General features: G+C 42.1%; 1 protein-coding gene across 3 annotated transcripts in view; it reads right to left on the bottom strand.

The window, feature by feature from the left end:
- TAGAP (T cell activation RhoGTPase activating protein) overlaps window positions 1–23,962 on the bottom strand; it is a 254,746-nt gene that overhangs the window by 82,288 nt on the left and 148,496 nt on the right. For 2 of the 3 annotated variants that reach the window (XM_069725919.1, XM_069725918.1), the window contains one exon: window positions 2,316–2,486. The exons of the other annotated variant lie outside the window; for it this stretch is intronic. In XM_069725919.1, the coding sequence (XP_069582020.1) occupies window positions 2,316–2,486 (171 nt within the window). The remainder of the gene's footprint in view (window positions 1–2,315; window positions 2,487–23,962) is intronic. 3 annotated transcript variants of the gene reach the window in all.

Below are 23,962 nucleotides of genomic sequence, written 5' to 3'. Positions count from 1 at the left end.
CCAGGGGGCGGCCAATAACCATGGACCCTCTCCAGGCTATTAATATCTGCCCTCAGTCACTGGCTTTACTACTCTGGCGGAGAAAATTGCGCGGGAGCCCACGCCAATTTTTTCCGCCATTTAACCCTTTATTTTAAGAGCTAGAACGGCCAAATTTTGCAGATACACTCTACTGACATTAGTAGTGTGGAATCTGCAAAAAAAATGGAGAGAAGACATGGTTTACTGTATGTAAACCATGTCTCAAATCATGTCGGGTTTTAGGAAGGAGAAAGAAAAAGCCGGTAATTGAATTACCGGCTTTCAAGCTGTATAGCGCTGGAATAAATATTAATATATATACATATATGTGTCTCACTGACATATATATATATATATACCTATTCTATGTGTACACATTTATTCTACCTATTCTACTGTAAGCTGTCAGTGTGATTTTACTGTACACCGCACTGAATTGCCGGCTTTTCTCTCTAACAGCGCTGCGTATTTCTCGCAAGTCACACTGCTTGTCCGTGTGTAATCCGTATTTTTCACGCTTCCATAGACTTTCATTGGCGTATTTCTTGCGCAGTACGGTGACAAACGCAGCATGCTGCGATTTTCTACGGCCGTACAAAGCCGTATAATACTGATCAGTAAAATACGGCAGATAGGAGCAGAGGCATAGAGAATAATTGTGCCGTATTTTTTGCGAGTTTTACGGACGTAGTTTCTGCGCTCTTACGTCCGTAAAACTCGCAAGTGTGAAGCCGGCCTTATAAGGCAGCCTAATAAGCTACAGAGCTGATGCATTGAAATCTAGCCTCCACTGTCCCTGCAAGGAAAAGGTGGTGTTGGACAGTGGAAATCGCTACAGCACAAGCGGTTTGGGGGTTTATATTCCCTGCCTAACGCTATCCCTGCTTCTGACGAAGCGGCAGCAACCTCTCCCTATGCTCAGATCAGCAGCAGTAAGATGGCGGTCGGCGTGCACGCCCCTTTATAGCCCCTGTGACGCCGCAGAAAGCAAGCCAATCACTGCCATGCCCTTCTCTAAGGCTACATTCACATTTGCGTTGTGCGCCGCTGCATCGGCGACGCAACGCACAACGCAAATAAAAACGCACCAAAACGCACGCAAAAACGCTGCGTTTTGCGACGCATGCATCGTTTTTTGCCGAAATTTGGACGCAAGAAAAATGCAACTTGTTGCGTTTTCTTGGTCCGACGCTTGCGGCAAAAAAGACGCATGCGTCGCACAACACAACAAACAAAAACGCATGCGTCCCCCATGTTAAATATAGGGGCGCATGACGCATGCGTTGCCGCTGCGTCGCCCGACGCAAACCCGACGCAAACTAGCATAACGCTAGTGTGAACATAGCCTAAGATGGTGGGGACCGAGAACTATGTCATCACGCTGCCCACACTCTGCATCCTCCTTCATTGGCTGAGAAATGGCACTGAACGCGTCATATGAAACGCGACTTTGGCGCAAAGGTCGCGTACCGCATGGCCGGTCCCATGCTGGGATCGGATCGGGTTTCATGAAACCCGACTTTGCCGAAAGTCGGTGACTTATGAAAATGACCGATCCGTTTCGCTCAACCCTACTGGGGAGCCAAGGGCCCACCAGTAATATCAACTCCCACTTTTCAGTTACATGCAAATATGACTTTACCCTCATTCACAAATTTCTATAGCAATAAACTGGGTAGATTGTTACATAAATAAGATGCTACCTCTGTCTGTACATAGTGATTCAAGTATATAGTGCCAAGTACTGTTCATATAAGACGGTGGTGGCCCACTCCTGCAGGGAGGCCCACCGGAGGATTCTCCAGTTCTCCTGAGGGCCAGTCCAAGCCTGATTATGGGTAATATGAAGGAAAATTAAACTCCTAAGCCACTATAAAAAGTTACTAAGATATTAACATATAGGGGCCAAGTCATCATTGATTTTGCGCAGTTTCTTGTCTAGTTTTGTGATGGATTTTGTTTGTATGCCAGATAATTTTTGTACAAATTTTGCATTATTTTATAAAACATGCAACCTTTTGTTCTAGAATGTTGCAAAAAAGGTTCACGATGTCAAAAAATGAAAACCATTTTTAACTGTGCACAAAAGTCATGAACCACATGCGGCATTTTGAAGAATTTGGCACAGAAAAACAGCAATGAATACCACAAGAAAATAAAAAAATACACAAAAAAATGCTAATGATGAATCAGGGCTATAGTATTCAAGGTTTTCTAAAGTTTTGATAAAGCTTGAGATTAGTAATTTTACCAAGAATAGAATAATAAGTGCAAATAAGGATTTAAAATCTTACTTCAGTTTGGCAATTATGATCATATCGCTGAAGAGGAAAAGGTATCTTTCTTTAGTCTTGAAATCTTGTGTCACCTGTACACATTCATGCAAAATCAGCTCAGAGTCTTCAGTAGATAATCCCAGAACAAAGGGACATTGGTCAATTGATATGGAACAGCCACTGCTCTCCCTAGAATGATAGAAGCCATAACAAATGAAATAGAAATGTAATAACATCTTTCTACTACGGTAGTATTTCTTTAGATGTTGCCGAGAAGTGAGCGCCGATTCTTTACAAGAACTACGGTGGGGAAAAAAAGTATTTAGTCAGCCACCAATTGTGCAAGTTCTCCCACTTAAAAAGATTAGAGAGGCCTGTAATTGACATCATAGGTAGGCCACAACTATGAGAGTCAAAATGAGAGAACAAATCCAGAAATCACCTTGTCTGATTTGGCAAGATTTATTTTGCAAATTATGGTGGAAAATAAGTATTTGGTCATTAACAAAAGTTCATCTCAATATTTTGTTATATATCGCGTGTGAGGGCAGCCGACGCTGATGTGTTCCACCAACTCCATTCGTCCTACACTCAGGGAGCAGAAAGCAACTACCAGTTAGATAATTTCTGTTTTTCATCCACCATCTGTTTGTGTACTCTGTCTGACAAGTGTGAACAGAACCATATCTAGCAAGCTATTTTCATGGTATTTCATCCATTACTCCTGCGGTGCTTTTGTTTTTTTTTTCTTTTCTTTCTTTTTGGTTTCTGCTTTAAAGTGTTCAAAGCTATTTGTTTTCTTTTTCCCAACTGTATTATGGCCTTGTTCAACATTGGTTGTTTACCCTGCATAGTAATGCCTGCTCTGGCCTTATGCTAATTGCTTAGTTGCTGATTGTGGCCATTTGTTGCCTGATGCTAGCAGTCTTTTCATTTCTATATGCAGCGCCCCATAGACCTGGTCATTGCAGTATGGCACTCTGCCGCTAAGGAGAGTGGTGGTACGTCTGATGGCACTAAGGAGTTCTCCTGACCAGGTATCACCAGAACACATTACACTTCACACTCCGGCCACCAGGGGGAGAAAAAGGCTTTATTTATTGGGCCACTCCTCACACTGGTAAAACTAGGGGCTGGGGAGGAAGTTAGTCAGAAGCTGACTGGGTTGGAACCAGGCAACATCCCGTGGCAGGGGGTGTTGCAGGGAGAAGGCACAGGGGGGTCCCTGTCAGGCATGGGAATCTGGCAGGTGCCTAGCAAACAGAACAGAACGTTACGGAACCACGCCTGCACACCCTGCGGCGGTATCCTGAGAAAGAGACACGAAGGGAAGGATATTGTGGAACAGTGTAAACGAGATCAAGCACAAAGGAAAGCCAGTAAGAGTCATGCCAAGAGAGAGAGGCAACATCTTACTGAGGCACGTAGTCGGTGGCCGGAACACCGCAGGAGTAACTGACTTCAAGCCTTACTTCAAACTCCGCCGGACAGTCAATTATAGGTTGGCTGTCTACCTTAAATTTCCTAAGCAGACATAGGGGGCAACATTGGGAGAGGGGCGTCTCTAGGGTCCCGGAAAACCTCCAAGCCTTCCCGTCATACGGGTGCGTCCTAGCCAAAACATACTGGGGGACGAGAAACTAGTAACATCTGGACCAAAAGAGAGAGAGAGAGCTGTAGAGAACGAATGAGGACAGCAGTTGTGAGGACTATTCCGAATGCTCAGCAGGGTAGGACTACAACACACAGGCGCTAGTGGTAGGCAACGATTTCCATCTGCGCAGGAAACTCTGGATGTGCCCATCGGACCGGCCGGTCTCTGATAGCCCTGTTAAACGTACTCTGGATTGCGGATCCTGAAGCCTTCAGTAAAGAGGACAAGAACACCCACAACCAAGATATAGACCAGTACCAGGTAAAACACCAGGCAGAGAATAGATATAAAATGCCTTTATTGTGTATGACTGGCAATTGAATATTTTTTAACAATACATAATTTGTGCGCACAAAAAACAAAGGGAATTATTTATCAATAAAAACATATAAAATCAATGTATGTATACAATAAAAGATGAAATATTACAACGGACTGACCCAAGAAATAAATAATACAATATTGTTTATATAAAGGTAAGAACACCCACTAAAAGTAGCCACATATCAAAGAAATGCACATAGGGTGACCAAAATGAATTTCAGGAAATGAAAAAAACATATATATAAAAAAATTTAAAAAAAATTATATGAAAAAAAGAACCACAATGAATAATTAAAAATTTGGTAAGAAAATCCCAAAGGAGGTATATGAGGAGCAACTGTCCTACTAAAGTGCTAAGTGATAAAAAAATATATAAGTATATATATAGGTGCACAAAAAACAATGTGCAAAATAAGCAATATTCAATAATAAGGTGCAAGTTTAGAAAAAAATGTATGCAATGACAGTGCATAAATACCACATATAAACCATTTGGCTCCAAAGTGTATGGAATGTAACCAAGTAATCAACTATAACAGAATAAAGCTGTAAAACAAGGTGCAATTATCTGTGCAATACTGGGCTTTCAATCAGAGATTATATACTGTATCAAAGAAAAGGGGATTACACCACAAGTGTACTACACTGAACTAAGTGAATAAAAGTGCTATCGTGCTGTATAAATTACTATACTATAAAAAAGAAGAAAAACTCATGAGCGCTCATACAAAGGACCGGACTGACCCTGAGCTTTTTTGGATAAGGTACGGTGCGCTTCTATATCACCTATGCTTATTTGCACCTTGTAGTGGGACACCTGCTGGAGTTTGTCTGTAGCTGTGTGTGCTACTCCAGAGGAGCTCGTCAGTGATAGCCACACATATTTTGGCCATATTTTATTTGAGGAATGATGAGTTTTTCTTCTTTTTTATAGTATAGTAATTTATACTGCACGATAGCACTTTTATTCACTTAGTTCAGTGTAGTACACTTGTGGTGTAATCCCCTTTTCTTTGATACAGTATATAATCTCTGATTGAAAGCCCAGTATTGCACAGATAATTGCACCTTGTTTTACAGCTTTATTCTGTTATAGTTGATTACTTGGTTACATTCCATACACTTTGGAGCCAAATGGTTTATATGTGGTATTTATGCACTGTCATTGCATACATTTTTTTCTAAACTTGCACCTTATTATTGAATATTGCTTATTTTGCACATTGTTTTTTGTGCACCTATATATATACTTATATATTTTTTTATCACTTAGCACTTTAGTAGGACAGTTGCTCCTCATATACCTCCTTTGGGATTTTCTTACCAAATTTTTAATTATTCATTGTGGTTCTTTTTTTCATATAATTTTTTTTTTTTTTTTTATATATATATGTTTTTTTCATTTCCTGAAATTCATTTTGGTCACCCTATGTGCATTTCTTTGATATGTGGCTACTTTTAGTGGGTGTTCTTACCTTTATATAAACAATATTGTATTATTTATTTCTTGGGTCAGTCCGTTGTAATATTTCATCTTTTATTGTATACATACATTGATTTTATATGTTTTTATTGATAAATAATTCCCTTTGTTTTTTGTGCGCACAAATTATGTATTGTTAAAAAATATTCAATTGCCAGTCATACACAATAAAGGCATTTTATATCTATTCTCTGCCTGGTGTTTTACCTGATACTGGTCTATATCTTGGTTGTGGGTGTTCTTGTCCTTGAATTGTGGTTTTAGTCCACATTCTTTTCTTCCACGGAGCACTGGTCACTTATAATAAATTTCACAAGTATATATTGCCATTGTGACATAGATATAAGTATATAGTGTTGTGGTGTACCTGTGGTTGTGTTTAACCTTCAGTAAAGAGGTAAAGAGACTACAAGCTTGTGTCCTCGTTATTGCCTGCACCTCTCACCATCACCATCCACCTTACTGGGAAGCCCTGGGGACACACTTCACCTGTGGGAAGTTATACCATCCAGCTGCCATTCCATCACCCCAGCGGACCCCACAGCAGCGTCGGTCATCCTGACCGAACACCACAGGTGGCGTCACGAACCCCTGACAGACTCTATCACCACCTTTATTGGATGCCCCTTAGCAGGGTCGCGGACCGGGTCTAGCCACCGTGACAGCCTCAGAACCGAACCAGAGAGGCCCGGTACCGAAACGCGTGGCCCTGTGTCTGGGGGCGATCCATATATATTTAGTCTGGCCGGGATAGCACACGCGTGGGGTCGCGTGTGCAACAGATATTAAGTGCTTGGCAGTTAGACAATGGCAGTTGGACAGGGCAGCAGACAGGTAAGGTGCATAAGTTTTTCAAACAATCATGCTTCTTGGTCAGTCATACTACATTATGCATTGATCATATCAATCTGCTTCTTATTTGTTTTTACTTCTGCTTTCTCACAACTCACCCGCCCTTTAACACATTCTGTGCACTCTCTCCATATCCACCCCTCTCTTCTCCCCTTTCCCATGTATAACTCTGAGGCTCTACTGACAATTCTTACCCACTCCAAACCATCGAATACCTCCATGCAGCACTCAAAACGCTCATACAAATCATCCCACCACCTGCTCTTTCTGTTTTTTCTCCTTTTACTAGTTGCAGGCGACATCTCCCGCAACCCTGGGCCTCCCTCCACCAGCAAACATTACTCTGCTCCAGCTGCATATAAAAACCCTGCTAATCTTATTAACGTTCAGTGCATGCCTTCTCCTATCGCTTTCCACTGTGCTCTCTGGAATGCACGGTCTGTGTGTAACAAACTAACTTACATTCATGATTTCGTTCTCTCTAATCCCCTTAACCTTCTGGCTATTACAGAAACCTGGATCCAGCATTCAGACACCACCGCCACTGCCGCACTCTCATTTGGTGGGCTGAAATTTTCACATACCGCCTGAGCTGAGAACAGACAGGGTGGAGGTTTTTGTTTGCTCCTTTCATCACAATGTGCTTTCCAGGTCATCCCCCCCGGTTCCCTCACTTACATTTCCTTCCTTTGAAGTCCACGCCATCAGACTCTTTAAGCCCTTCTCCTTGCGAGTTGTTTATCGCCCTCCAGGCTCCTCCCGCCAGTTTCTAGACCACTTTGCCACCTGGCTTACTCACTTCCTATCCTGTGACATCCCCGCCCTCATCATGGGAGACTTTACCATCCCCATCAGTGATCCCCTCTCCCAATCTGCTTCTCATCTTCTTTCTCTAACTTCTTCATTCGGCATCTCACAGTTTACTAATTCTCCTACGCTTGAGGACAGGAATACTCTGGACCTGGTTTTCTCCCATCCCGGCTCACTGCACAACTTTACTAACTCCCCTCTCCTGTTCTTGGACCACAACCTTCTTTCCTTCTCTGTCAAGAATTGTCTGCTCACCCGGGACACCTCCACCTACCACACTTATTAGAATACACGTACCATTAATGCGCAGTAGCTTATGGACAATCTCCACACACCTTTAGCCTCCATATCCTCCCTCTCCTGCCCAGACTTAGCATTGTCACACTTCAATAATACACTGAAGAATGCCCTAGATGAAGCAGCACCTTCTTCAAGCAGAAAGGCCAGACACAGACAATGGCAGCCCTGGCACACTATGCAAACACGCTTTCTTCAGCATTGCTCAAGGTGTGCAGAGCAGCAGTGGAGAAAATCTCTCTTAGCAGAAGACTTCATCCACTATAAGTTCATGCTCAAAACCTATAACTCTGCCCTTCATCTGGCCAAACAATCCTACTTCACCACACTCATCACCTCACTATTTAACAACCCAAAATGACTTTTTGAAACCTTAAACTCCCTCCTGAAACCTAAAGTACAGGCCCCCATCACCAACCTCAGCGGTGAGGATCTGGCCACTTATTTCCTAGAAAAAAATCAACCACATCCATCAGGATATCTCAGCCCAATCTCAGTGCCTGGAGCCCCTGCCCTGCCGCACCTCAAGCTCACTAGACATCTTTGAGCCTGCTTCAGAAGAAGTTTCCAAGCTCCTCGCTTCTGCTCGGCCTACCACCTGCAACAGTGACCCCATTCCTTCACATCTCCTGCAGTCTCTCTCACCAGTTGCCACCTCTCACCTGACTAAAATATTTAACCTCTCTCTTTCTTCAGGTATCTTTCCCTCCTCATTTAAACATGCCATCATAACCCCTTTATTTAAAAAGCCATCCCTGCCCCAGAACTGCACTGCTAACTACAGACCTGTCTCTAACCTTTCCTTCGTCTCTAAACTCCTGGAACGCTTGGTCCACTCCAGTCTAATCTGCTATCTCTCGGATAACTCTCTTCTCGACCCCTTACAATCTGGTTTCCCCTCTTTACACTCCACTGAAACTGCCCTCACTAAAGTCTCTAATGATCTAGCAACAGCTAAATCCAAAGGTCATTGCTCCCTGCTGATTCTCCTGGATCTCTCCGCAGCATTCGACACTGTGGATAATCAGCTCCTCCTCTCTATGCTCCTCTCTATAGGCCTCAAGGACACAGCCCTCTCCTGGTTCTCCTCCTACCTCTCTGACCGCTCCTTCACTGTATCTTTTGCCGGCTCCCCTTCCTCTCCTTGTCCCCTAACTATTGGGGTTCCGCTGGGCTCAGTCCTAGGCCCCCTCCTCTTGTCTCTATACACTGCTCCTATTAGACAAAGAATCAGCAGATTTGGGTTCCAGTACCATCTCTATGCTGACGACACCCAATTATACACTTCTACCCCTGACATCACCCCTACCCTAATTCAAAATACCAAGGATTGTCTGTCTGCTGTCTCTAACATCATGTCCTCCCTCTATCTGAAACTAAATCTCTCCAACACGGAACTTCTTGTAACATAGTAACATAGTTAGTAAGGCCGAAAAAAGACATTTGTCCATCCAGTTCAGCCTATATTCCATCATAGTAAATACCCAGATCTACGTCCTTCTACAGAACCTAATAATTGTATGATACAATATTGTTCTGCTCCAGGAAGACATCCAGGCCTCTCTTGAACCCCTCGACTGAGTTCGCCATCACCACCTCCTCAGGCAAGCAATTCCAGATTCTCACTGCCCTAACAGTAAAGAATCCTCTTCTATGTTGGTGGAAAAACCTTCTCTCCTCCAGACGCAAAGAATGCCCCCTTGTGCCCGTCACCTTCCTTGGTATAAACAGATCCTCAGCGAGATATTTGTATTGTCCCCTTATATACTTATACATGGTTATTAGATCGCCCCTCAGTCGTCTTTTTTCTAGACTAAATAATCCTAATTTCGCTAATCTATCTGAGTATTGTAGTTCTCCCATCCCCTTTATTAATTTTGTTGCCCTCCTTTGTACTCTCTCTAGTTCCATTATATCCTTCCTGAGCACCGGTGCCCAAAACTGGACACAGTACTCCATGTGCGGTCTAACTAGGGATTTGTACAGAGGCAGTATAATGCTCTCATCATGTGTATCCAGACCTCTTTTAATGCACCCCATGATCCTGTTTGCCTTGGCAGCTGCTGCCTGGCACTGGCTGCTCCAGGTAAGTTTATCATTAACTAGGATCCCCAAGTCCTTCTCCCTGTCAGATTTACCCAGTGGTTTCCCGTTCAGTGTGTAATGGTGATATTGATTCCCTCTTCCCATGTGTATAACCTTACATTTATCATTGTTAAACCTCATCTGCCACCTTTCAGCCCAAGTTTCCAACTTATCCAGATCCATCTGTAGCAGAATACTATCTTCTCTTGTATTAACTGCTTTACATAGTTTTGTATCATCTGCAAATATCGATATTTTACTGTGTAAACCTTCTACCAGATCATTAATGAATATGTTGAAGAGAACAGGTCCCAATACTGACCCCTGCGGTACCCCACTGGTCACAGCGACCCAGTTAGAGACTATACCATTTATAACCACCCTCTGTTTTCTATCACTAAGCCAGTTACTAACCCATTTACACACATTTTCCCCCAGACCAAGCATTCTCATTTTGTGTACCAACCTCTTGTGCGGCACGGTATCAAACGCTTTGGAAAAATCGAGATATACCACGTCCAATGACTCACCGTGGTCCAGTCTATAGCTTACCTCTTCATAAAAACTGATTAGATTGGTTTCTCCCTTCTACTAACCTCACTCTACCCAACATCGAAATTACCCTGGAGGTATCAACCATAATTCCCAAGCAGCATGCCCGCTGTCTTGGGGTCACATTCGTCACCAAACTTTCTTTTACTCCCTATATCCGATCACTCACTCGCTCTTGTCACCTGCATATTAAAAACATCTCCAGAATCCAACCTTTTCTCACCTTTGATACTGCTAAGACTCTTACTGTAGCTCTTATTCCTTCCCGTCTGGACTACTGCAACTCTCTTCTGATTGGTCTCCCTCTTACCAAACTTTCGCCTCTCCAATCCATCTTGAATGTGGCAGCCAATGTTATATTTCTGCCCAGCCGCTTCACCGATTCCTCCATCTTGTGCCAGTCATTACACTGGCTGCCCATTCGCTACAGGGTCCAGTATAAAGTCATCTCTCTCACCCACAAAGCTCTCCACACTTCTCCACCGCCTTATATCTCCTCTCTAATCTGTCTATCGCCCTACACGTGCCCTCCATTCTACAAATGACCAAAGACTAGCATCCCCCGTAATCCGAACCTCGCACCTCCGTCTCCAAGACTTCTCTTGTGCTGTGCCAGCTCTCTGGAATGCACTTCCCCAAACGATCAGGCTGATACCTAGCCCCGACCTATTCAAGCGCGCTTTAAAAATCCATCTCTTCAAACAAGCCTACCACATCAACTACTCAGTAAACTAACTTTGCCCTGTTCCCTCCTTCCAAATATTATTCTGAATCTGCACCCTATTATTCATCTGTCTCCACACCCTCCATGCACACGGTAACTGCACTTGATACTTGACTATTGTACTTAAACATACAGGCTGATGACCGGATCATGCAGCTTCATATGAAAATCCCTATTTGTTAGAATTGCCAGACCTGAAATAACAAGCACTTTTCACCTATTGTGTCCCCCCATTTCCTTGTAGATTGTAAGCTTGCGAGCAGGGACCTCACTCCTAATGTCACTGTTTAAATTGTCTTAACTTGTATTTAATTTATTGTCTGTACATTTCCCCGCTTAATTGTAAAGTGCTGCAGAATACGTTGGCACTATATAAATAAAAATTATTATTATTATCCTTTGTTGGCAATGACAGAGATCAAACGTTTTCCGTAAGTCTTCACAAGGTTGGCACACACTGTTGGTGGTATGTTGGCCCATTTCTCCATGCAAATCTCCTCTAGAGCAGTGATGTTTTGGGCTGTTGCTGAGCAACACGGACTTTCAAATACCTCCAAAGGTTTTCTATGGGGTTGAGATCTAGAGACTGACTAGGCCACTTCAGGACCTTCATATGCTTCTTATGAAGCCACTCCTTCATTGCCCTGGCAGTGTGCTTGGGATCATTATCATGCTGAAAGACCCATCCATGTTTCATCTTCAATGCCCTTGCTGATGAGTTTGAGTTTACACTCAAAACCTCACAATACACGGCCCTATTCATTCTTTCATGTACATGGATCAGTCATCAGTTTGTGGGCTGTGGTAACTGTGAAACTGCAGAGGGGTGGACCTCATACTGAAGGGTGGGCTGCGGGGGAGTATCATTATGCTATGGATGGAAAGACCATCATACTGTATGGGGGTCTGCATCATACTGTATGAGGTAATATGGGGGGACCATCATACTGTGTGGGAGGCTGTGGAGACCATCATACTGTGTAGGGGGCTGTTTCAACCATCATTCTGTGTGAAGGAACTATCATACTGTGTGGGGGTGGCTATGGAAACCTTCATACAGTGTGAGGGGAACATCATACTGGTGGGGATGTAGAGACCATCTTACTGTGTGGGATTTGTGGGGCCATCATGCATGAGGAGTCACCAAAAAGAGCCAGCATTTTGTGGGTCAGGAGGCAAGAAAAGGGTCAATGAGGACTAACATACTGTCTGGCCTCTTAAATAATAAATAAAAAAACAAGACAGCATGCTGTATTGCTACAGATTTTATCTCTAATGTCATGTGTGTGTGGTTGGTGGTTAAGGCCATGTGACTGATTGCAGCATTGGGTGATTTTCACCTTCAACAGCATTCTGATTCTAGGAAAGTGAAAACACAAGAATTATTCTTCCTCTCTTGAAAAAAATCACCCTTTTGCTAAATACATTAGGGAACATTTATTATTATGCATGAGCTCAAAGTCTTGTGCAGTTTGCGACAATTGCTTGTCTTAAATGTGTGAGCCAAATTTATCAATGTTTTAAGTCATCTATTATTCTATTTTTACTATCTACTCCAGAACTTAAAAATGTGCAGAAAAAGTGAAGTATAACATATTTATGAATTCATTCTTATATAAAAGTCTCAAAAAATAGTATATTCTAAATAGATTATTCCTGTCTATAAAAATCATGAGATGAATACCTATATTTTGCATCCTTTATTTTTAACGTGACAAAAGTTGCAATTTGCACAAAATTCAACACTATATAAGATATTTGACACAAGGTATCCCGCTCATTAATGATTGAGTAGTGTACTATCACGCTTATAAAGCTGAGAGGGAGTAATTTGCTCCCAATTGACCCCCAAGGTGCAACATTTCATAAAGACTGAACTGTAAAGTTGAAAAAATGCTCTAAAGATTTGGTACAAATTATGCTGTTTTTGAAAAAGGTGACCCATTATCATACTATCTGTAGTCTAATCCTAATCTTAAATTATCAGACACTACAGTCTGGAAAATTTCACAAGGGAAGACTGACAGCTGCCCTAGCTCCCCTAAATCTCCACCAAACATGTCTAGCAACCTTTCCCTAGATTCCAACAAGCCCCTTTGACTTAGTGATTGCTGAATAAATATGAAAGTAAGTTTGAAGCTGCCCTCGCTCTATGCAAATTAGTTATTGATGAGTTGGGGGATGTTAGTTACCCCAGACTAATCCTACCTCTAATTATGTAAGTATGCCTGAGCAATATGATTTGTAAGAGGAACATCACTGTCAGCTCTTTGCAAATATCGCACATGCGCGATGTTCTCCCTCTCTGCGATTGTGCAATAAAGATGGGTGTACGCTCTCTAGATTCATTGGTACACTACGCATGCCCAGGAACAAAAACGTCAATGCAAATATATCATTGGTGGCTTGTGTGTTTCATTGATGATATACTGTATGTGGGCTGTAGGACCATCCTTACATTTTCGGCCAGTAAATGTGGAGCTCCTCCATGACTATCAGAGTCCCGCATCCCTGCTTCCTCCCTAGGCATGTACAGTGCGATGATGAAGCATGAGCATGTGTACACCCGGCTTCATTATGAATTCCCAGGTACGGAGAACAAAGTGCATCTGCGATGGTTGCAAAGGGGCGAAGGTGATGTTGCTCTTACAAATCATGTCACTCATACCCACAGAGGCATATTTATATGATTTGATGAGAAAACAATAGAGCAAGGTGGGTCCCGTTGTTTGATAAACTTATAATTTTGTTAGCATCAATAGTACATTATCAACACAACCCAAGAGACCAGACCATATGTGTCAAACAATAGTACAGTCGGTAAATAACACCAAGAGAAAAGAGAGGAGTCTGACCAAAAGAGTACCAGTACATCATAAATAGTGAATCAAAATTACTACTTTATTTAAATCGGTTGATAAACAAAAGGATAACAGAACAATGTAAAAAGTTAAAACAGTATGATAAAAACAAGGGGTGCACACCCAGAAAGGTGTAATCGGATGCCCGAAGGAGGGACTGAGAGTCAGATATAATACAATATAAATAGTATAAAGATTGGCACATTAAGATAGTAACTTTATCGATATGTTGTTCATAACAGCTGTTAACCAGCAGAATGAGTGACAAATTAAATAGGTAAAGTGCTAGTGCAAAGAAAGTTATATTATCAAATTCTGTGTGGTATCTAGTAGATGATAGTCATCTATGGTGAAGGCATTCACTATAGATGACAGATATTGTTCCATATAGGACTATACTATATGTTTGGGTTTACTACTCTGTTTCTTTGCATTGGCACTTTACACGTATGTGGATCCTATATGAAATAATCACGCATTAATAGTTTTATATTAATTTAGCAATCATTAAGCCACAAAAATGGCTTGTTAGAATGCAGGGAATAGTTGATATGCATTTTGGTGGGATAGGGGGGCTATGTTACCTGTCAGATTCCCTTTAAGCACAAACGGCATAAAAAATATTGTGCAATCCTAACAAAGAATACAGCAGATGCCTCACTAGTGTTTGATAGCAGGTGTGTATACAGCCAGATATACAGTCACCATTAGTCAATCGTGAGAGGGCAGGAAGAGGATAGGACATGGCTGTCCTCAGGAATACAGTGTACTCAGAGTCAACTACATTCTGTCTTAGGTATAATTAACTCCACATTTTTTGACTGATTGCTATTTTGGCAATTGTTCCACCTATTATAGCAACATAAAGGCTTCATCACTTTTTTCTTTGACTTTTTAAATTCTGCGGAGATGCCTATGGAAAAACACACCCTTCACCCCACTCCATTAGCCAAACAAGAGAGACACGCTTCAAAGAGGGTCTCCCTTTCTGGCAGTGTAACAAAGTATTTACTTTAAGTGAGTTCTGTAAGATGAAAATCTATCTGCACACTTTCAATACTGAAATGTAGAAGATACAAGCCACCAGCACTTTTGAAATGAAATGAAAGGGGAATATATTTTTTCACCGTTTGACTTTAATGGGGTATTCCCACTTTAGATATTTAAAGCATATTCAAAGGATACACTGTAAATATTTGACAGGTTCAGTTTCCACCTCTGGGATCTGCTAGAAAGCAGCATAACTGCATGTTTTTGTGCCTTTCTTGTGCAGTCTCGGCAGCACAATTCTAAGTATGTGAACTAGCTATTTCCTGCAGCAAAAGCAGTCACAGGTGCATGTGAGCAGTCAGTGCATTGCTTCTCACATGGAGCTTTTTTGACTGTCAAAAGGTAAAGGGTAGAAGTGGAAACATGGTACTGTCATGATCCATTCCAGGGTTTAATCCTGTCTGCCCTTTTTCCGGATGGATCATGTCAAGGGTTAACTCTGCCTCATTCTGGGTTCAGGTTTGCTATTTAGCTCTGAGGCATCCTGCTGGCGGTGTCAGCTATAGTTCTGCCTTCGGCGTGTGTGCCTTACTCTGGTAGCTCTTGATTTGTCCTGCTGTGATCCCTGACTTTCCCCATGTCTGTTGACTCCCTCTCTCTGCCCTTTTCCCAGTGTTCCCCTGTTTGTTGGTTTGATTCTCTGGTTTTTGACTTGGCTCATATTCGGACTCTCTTCTGCCTTCTGTCTTTGTCTTATCCGCTTCTGACCGTTGCTGAATGCTGAACCCCTGGCTTGTTCCTGACCACGCATACTACTGCTACTTTTGGTACTTCTGCTTCTGTTTTTTGACTCGGCTTGTCTGACCACTCTCTCGCCACTTGGTGGTGTCTGTGCTGCTTTTCTGTGTGGCAAGTCTCACTTCCCTCTCAAGCTCTCCCTGGTGGAGGTTGCGCTCTACTGCACTGCAGCAGCATGACTGGTACATTCAACTCATAAGTCATTTCGATGCAGTGTTTAAGATGAGGAAAGTAGCGCATCATAAAAGAATGATGTTAAAAGGAGGGACCAATACTCCACTTATCCTTTTGTCTCAAAAACATGTATAAAAAAGAACAGCTGAAATTTAAAGAGGATGTCCATTACTTTTACATTGATGGCCTATCCTTAGGATAGGTCATCAATGTCTGATCAGCCAGGGTCTGACACATGGCACCCTGCCAATCAGCTCATGTCGGTGGCTATGGCCACCGGCCAGATACACTCACTTAGGCTAGTTTCACACTAGCGTTTGGAGGAGCTGCGGAGGGCTGCAGACTTCCTCTGTGAAGCCCCGCCCTCGGCCGCTAGCGCCGCCTACTTCTGCATGCGGCCGACATGCGGCCTACATACATATCTTTAACATTAGGTACACAGGTCGTGCCGCTGTATGCGGATGCTACCGCATGCGTCGCGGAGAAAAAAAACGACGCTTGCAGAAGCATCCGCATACAGCGGCACGACATGCGTACCTAATGTTAAAGATAGGTACGCTGGCCGCATGCCGGCTGCATGCAGAAGTAGGCGGAGCTAGGGGCGGAGGTGCGGCCGAGGGTGGGGCTTCACGGAGGAAGTCTGCAGCCCTCCGCAATGCTAATGTGAAACCGGCCTTACTGAGCTGCTCTGTCTACTTGTAGTGGCTTCCGCAGGGTACTGCACATCTGTCTCCTAGGTCTCCTAGGATAGGTCATCAATGAAAAAGTATTGGACAACCATTTTAAGTCTAAGATATTTTGACTTGCTTTTGTGCCTAAAATGGAAAAACAACAAGCTTTACATAAAATGCTTATCCTTCAAAAATTCAGTTTGTTTAAATGCAAGAATTGTCCTTTAACTCATAGGATACATTTTCAGTTCTATAAAATTTTTATAATAAACAGTGTTTTTGTAGCAATGGATTATAGGAGTGTGGCTAAAGTGTCATCTGATGCTATACTATCCAGTTAATTTACTTTTTGAAGCAAATAAAAAAAATATACTAAATGACCACTTAATAAGAGACACCAATCTAGTTGTGCCAGGGGAGCAGAGAAAACTTGCTGTTATGTTTCTGAAACCAATCTATGACTTTATGCCCTTGTGGCATGGTGCACCATCCTGCTGAATGTGTCCTTATGCCATGAGGTAAACAGATGCCATGAAATGATGATCATGGTCAGACACAATGCTTAGGTAATTTCTACTGTCCAAAACCTCCATCCACTAATATCAGTAGATCCAGTATGTGTCATGAAAATATTCTCCAAATTATTACTCCAACTTCCCAGATTCAACTATTGACTACTGTCATGGTTGAGATCTACGATTCATGCTGTTTGCATCAAATTTGTACCTTTCCATCAGTATGCTACTAGAGAGGTTTTTTTTTTTGGTTTTTTTTTACAAATCCGTGATTCAGTGGATTTTTGCTTTTCTATTTTCTATAGCACTAGAGTAAGTAATCTGCTGTAATAGCCTATCTATGCTAAGTAGTGCTGAGCTGTGAATTTGGACACGATATGCTCCATTCACACATCTGTATGTCACACTCCATGATTCATGGCCTGGCTACGGCTACTCATCAGCCTTATAAGCATAGACTGTATGAGGCATTCAAGTTTTGGTCAGGTGACCTATGGCCACTCTATGCGTCATGGTCCACAAGCGACTGTGACACAGATATACAGCTCTGGCAAAAAATTAAGAGACCACTGCAAAATGTTCAGTTTCTCCGATTTTTCTCTTTATAGGTATATTTTTGAGTAAAATTTAAATTGCTCTTTTAGTCTATAAACTTCTGACAACGTCTCCGAATTTCCAAGCAATGAATTTTGTATTTTTTCTTTAAAGAAGAAATGGTCAAAATTAAAAAAAAAACCAGTGCTTTCATACCTCAAATAATGCAAAAAAAACAAGTTCATAATCATTAAAGGGACACTGTCACCTGAATTTGGAGGGAACAATGTTTAGCCATGGAGGCGGGGTTTTTGGGTGTTTGATTCACCCTTTCCTTACCCGCTGGCTGCATGCTGGCTGCAATATTGGATTGAAGTTCATTCTCTGTCCTCCATAGTACACACCTGCGCAATGCAAGATTGTCATGTGCAGGCATGTACTACGGAGGACAGAGAATGAACTTCAATCCAATATTGCAGCCAGCATGCAGCCAGCGGGTAAGGAAAGGGTGAACCAAAAACACAAAAACCCCGCCTCCATGGCTGAAGATTGTTCCCTCCAAATTCAGGTGACAGTGTCCCTTTAAGAAACAATACTAATATTTTAACTCAGGAAGAGTTCAGAAATCAATATTCTGTGGAATAACCATAATTTTTAATCACAGCTTTCATGCGTCTTGGCATGCTTTCCACCAGTCTTTCACACTGCTTCTGGCACAAAAATGTAAGCAGTTCTTCTTTGTTTGATGGCTTGTGACTATCCATCATCCTCTTGATTACATTCCAGAGGTTTTCAATGGGGTCCAGGTCTGGAGATTGGGCTGCCCATGACAGGGTTTTGATGTGGTGGTCTCTTAATTTTTGCCAGAGCTGTAAGTGAATTTGGGTTTCGTTGAAGTACCAGAGTTGTATTTGCTTGCAACTTGCTTGACTGTGTGTTAGGCCCCTGTGTTTTGGATCAGTGTTTTTATGTTTTGGGAAGAGAAAAAAATGACAACGTTTCTCCTATACTTTGCTATGTTAAACACTGATGGCATACGGATAATAATAATATTTTAATATTTTTTATTTATATAGTGCCAACATATTCCGCAGCACTTTACACTTAAGCGGGGACATGTACAGACAATAGGATACTGTACGTGTTTTACATCATCCCATAGACTTGTATTGGTCCTTTTCATCTGTTCTGACAGTAAAAAGGGACATGTCTCCATGAACACATGGTCCGTGGAAAATCACGAACATATGAACAGCAGCAGCGGTTATAATGGGTACTTGTGGCATCTGTGAAAAAAGGTACCACACGTACTGCAAACATTGAGATATGAAGGGGCTCTTAGGATGATTCTGGATATCCTCGCCTGACCCAATTAAGACTTTTTTGTGTCCAGAGGGAAGATAATAGTATGTGACACAAGTTTTAAGACTTCTATAGGTGAGCAATAACATTTACAACAGATTTTTTTCCACACCAAAAAAATAAAAACAGTGATTTTGCTACAAGTTATACATAGAAGAATAACAGTTTGACATTCAAAGTTTGGGTAATTTTCTTGCTATACTACAAACATTTTAATATTGTAGCATGTATAGTGAAGGGGAACTCCAAGTCATGAGATTAGTCTCAACTTTCTATTACTATTTATAAGCTTCCTGTCTGTGACGTTAACTGAAACGCTAGTGACCTCTTAAGATTTACATCCTTGCTGATCTCTTCAGATGTTCATACTTTTCCAATTGCATATCATTAGGCAAAACTCAACATTCAAAATAACAATAATGTACACTTAGTATCATAGCTAGCGGATGTCCAAGGGTGTCTGTGGCTCCGACCCCACTTACATGGTAGAGACCACCCAGAGCAACTGACAATCTACACTGTATTGGCGTGAAAGGGCATTGATACAGTTGAACCCTGCAGTAGAACAAGGTTCCATTGATCTCGTTGAACTACCACTCTCCATTACATGATTCTCAAACTCTCGACACAGGCAGCAGAACAATGTCACCATATTGTTCCACCTGCACCAGAACTCTAGTGGAAGGTGGAATAGTCAGGCAGTATTTTTTTGTGGTGGGGACTCATCTTTATTCGTATTTGTGGGCTATTGGGGGCATTATTAATTGTTAAGGTCACACTGAAGGGGCACTACCTTTTTTTTTAGGGGCACTCAGGACAATACTAATTGAGTACCTAGGGGGCATGAGTATGGTGCGAAAAGTATAAGAAGTGAAATCTGTCTGCCTTGAAAACTCAGACAAGTTGGAACTGAAAAAAATATTCATCGCAGTCTGGGGCTAATGGAAAAGATGGGAAATGAGAAAATTTCCTACCAGAAAGGATATCAACACCTTTACATACAGTAACTGCACTGTAATATAGTTTTCTGAACTGTTATTTACCACTATATGTTCACTGTATGATGGTATTATTTGTCTTGGTCTTTATATATTGAATTTTATTTAATAACAGTTTTGTCATGTGCTGGGTGCCCACTATACCTAATAGAATTAGTGTGCACCTCCTTAGTTGTAAAAATGGTTGTCTAAGAGACTCTGCGCTGAAGACTTCTGTGCACACAATATTGAATAGATTATTGGAACACCTACATATTATTACACCTATAAGAGCTTTCTTAACACCCCATTCTAAATCTTTAGGCATTGCTATGTGTTAGGACAGCATCGGCGACCCGGCATGAGTCCCCTTCCTCTTCTCGACATGGACGCTGGTGCTATCACTTACCCTCCTGTTATGATCTGGTGGTTTAGGAGCAACATGGAACGAGCTCAGAAGGAAGTGGTATCTGTACTGACCGCAGTCCCTAAGCTCAACACAACACTAGAAGTAGCCGTGGGGTGCTCCTAACTCTCCCTAGGCACCTCAACACAGCCTAAGAGTTAACTACCCCTAAAGATAGAAACAGGAAAGCTATCTTGCCTCAGAGAAAATCCCCAAAGGATAGATTAGCCCCCCACACATAATGACTGTGAGAGGAGAGGGAAAAAGACATACACAGAATGAAACCAGGATGAGCACAGGAGGCCAGTCTAGCTTGATAGAAAGGACAGGATGGAATACTGTGCGGTCAGTATAAAACACTACAAAAAGTCCACACAGAGTTTACAAAAATCTCCACACCTGACTAAAGGTGTGGAGGGTAAATCTGTTTCCCAGAGCTTCCAGCAACACATAATTAATCCATACTGATAAGCTGGACAAACATTGAATGCACAGAACGGATAAGTCCACAATCTGTGGACAGAAAAGAGCAAGCAAGGACTTAGCTTTGCAGAACTGGTCAGGATAACAGGGAAATCCAAAGAGATGTGAATCCAACCAGGAACCATTTACAAGTGGCACTGGCTGAAGGAAAAAGCCAGGCAAAAATAGCCGAGCAGAAAAGACAATCAGTGGAAGCAGCTGCTGACAGCTAAATCCAAAGAGCAGCCATACCACTTGAAACCACAAGAGGGAGCCCAAGAGCAGAACTCACAAAAGTGCCACTGACAAGCACCGGAGTGAGCCCAAGAGCGGAATTCACAACACCCTCCCACGCTACTCCGATCCCTGCAGCATTTGCTTCCTCCCAGGATCTACACACGGCATGCAGGCCTCCTGGGAGTGTTCTTACGGGGCGTGCGCTGCCTGCTTCTTAAAGGGGCAGCACGCATGCTTTTGGAAATGTTCCCGGCCAATGGCTGGGAGAGATCAGGTTTTTAAGGCATCAGCCCCTAGAGAGAGGTGCCTTGGCAACTCTAGTCCTTTAGTGTCTTACACATCCATCTAAGTTGTAAAGTCCTTGTATTTATGCTCCCTGTTCCTGATCCTGTCTGTCCTGTTTAAACCTGCTCCTGATCCCATCCTGCCTATACCTAGTCCTGATCCTGACCCACCTGGTCTGTACATGTCGCCACCCAATACAAGAGGGAGCAAAGCAACCCCAAAACTTTTTTGAACCTCCACCATATTTGACTGTAGGTGCTGTGTTATTTTCTTTGTTGGTCTCATTCCGTTTTTGGTAAACAGTGGAATGATGTGCTTTACCAAAAAAACTAAATCCTGGTCTCATCTGTCCACAAAATACTTTCCCTTGTCAGCAGTGGGGTTTTCCTGGGTCTCCTGCCATAATGTTTAATTTCATTCAAATGTCAACTAATAATTCACACTGACACTGGTGCACCCTCAGTCTGTATGACACCTTGAATTTCTTTGTAAATTCATTATGGATGCATAGCTGCCATCTGTACTATCATGCTTTGCAACATTTTATCAATCTTTCTCTGCCGTCCACATCCAGGGAGATTAGCTACAGTGTCATGAATTGTAAATAGAGATGACTGAACCCGAACTGTAAAGTTGGAGGTTCTTACCATCTGGTGCTGAACTCCAAACACAGACTTCTCCTGGAAAAACATTTTACAGTTCAGGGAGAGAGAGATTATGTTGTGCACCATGGACAAAGAAACATCAAAATCTCTAGAGATGGACTTGAAACCTGGAGATTTTTTATATTTTTTAGCAATTTTGGTTCTCAAGTCCTCAGACAATTCTCTACTCCTCTTTCTGTTCTCCATACGTAGTGTGGTACACACAGACATGCAATGCAAAGATTGAGTCAACTTGTTTTTTTTGTGTTTTTCCAATACACACAAAGGAAGTAAACATGTATATAACAAAACATGTGTAATTGCAATAATTTTATAAGATAAATACTTCATTTTATCCTACGTCATGTGACAAGGCTCGTTGAAGGGTCGACATTGACTGTTAGGATTGCTACTTCCAATAGAGGAATAGAGTTCTAGTCCTCTTCCTCTCTGAAGAGACAATTTGCATTTTTCCCAGAGGAGCATTGCGGCTTTAAGTCTCCACACATCGACATGCTTATCATGTCACTCTCCACAAGGAGAAGTGATTCATTTTCTGGAGCAATTTCAAGAGTGTAAAAACTTTCAGCCCTGATTGTATGAGCATGCAAGCAGTGATGGGTGAACACTATCCGAAACCGAACCCGGACCCCATGCAGTCTCCCCAACATGTTTCACCATTACGGGCGTCATAAGGGATAATGAGGCTATATAATACGCAAGTAATGGTGAAACATGTTGGGGAGTCTGCTGGGTCTTTGTTTTAAATAAGCAATATAGTGTAGGTCAATAGGCATAAAGCAATAAGTGTGACGTCTCCTAGCGAAAAGCCCAACATATGATCACTGAGTGATCCCTTCAACTCTAGCTATATGCACCAATAGAGGACAATAGAAGGGACACATATGTTACCAATATATAAATTTATTAAATATCCATTATACAAATATAAATTCAATAGTGTAAAACACCTATGACACACAAACATATAGACATAACAATACCCTAAACCTAGGGGAGGAAGTAGTACCGGCTATGTACGGTAGAAAAACCAATGAGACCACATAACCACCCAGCACAACACACCATGTCTATGGGTAGAGTAAAGAGTAGCATGTAGGTACAATAATGCCTACCAGGAGTTGTATATAACTAAGCAGTGGATATTAATGGCATGTCAAAATTATGTATCAGGGCTGACTCACAATATAGCGTATATATCAGTGACAATGTCCACACGGGACAAATGTGGGTAACTACAGCCCACAATCCTGTACCATCCACATAAAATACGACCAAAAAAGCAACTACCTGGAAGGAACTCACCCTAAGGCATAGACAGAGCTATTACCCAATACTAAAATGCTAATGGTGCCTCCAGATGGTAACATAACATAACAAGAGAGGATACCATAACATGCTCAGTATATACCTGCAGCCATGGTGAAGTGTGGGTGATGATAGTGGTCCCGTAGCGCACCTCGACGCGCGTTTCACTGCCCCCGCAGTTTCGTCAGGAGTAGCAATAAGTGTGGTCTGTGGCCACATGGTGCAATCAAAATTTTTAACAATTATCATTATGACAGAAAAATTTAGGTGAATCAAGTTATTGATCTCAAGTTATTGAGGACAATTGCAAAACTACAGCAATTGTATAGAAAGCTTATCACTTTGAAAGTGACTCAATAGTCAGCTGTAATTGCAGATATTGCCTTTCTGACCTCAGTACAAGGGAATTCAATTTAGGCAATAACTTAAAAGCTTTAGTTCCACTATCTAGTAATACGTCACTTTTACTTCAGTAAAGGCATTTTTTCATGTACTAAAGATAATATAGCTATACTCTTAACCCCTTAGCGACCGCCGATACGCCTTTTAACGGCGGCCGCTAAGGGTACTTAAACCACAGCGCCGTTAATTAACGGCGCTGTGGAAAAAGTCCATAGCGCCCCCCAGAGGCCGATTTTC

The sequence above is a fragment of the Ranitomeya imitator genome, chromosome 5 (assembly GCF_032444005.1).
Source record: "Ranitomeya imitator isolate aRanImi1 chromosome 5, aRanImi1.pri, whole genome shotgun sequence".
In the NCBI taxonomy this organism is placed as follows: domain Eukaryota; kingdom Metazoa; phylum Chordata; class Amphibia; order Anura; family Dendrobatidae; genus Ranitomeya; species Ranitomeya imitator.
Note: the sequence above shows the minus strand (reverse complement) of the source record. Positions and strands in the feature narration are given on the sequence as shown.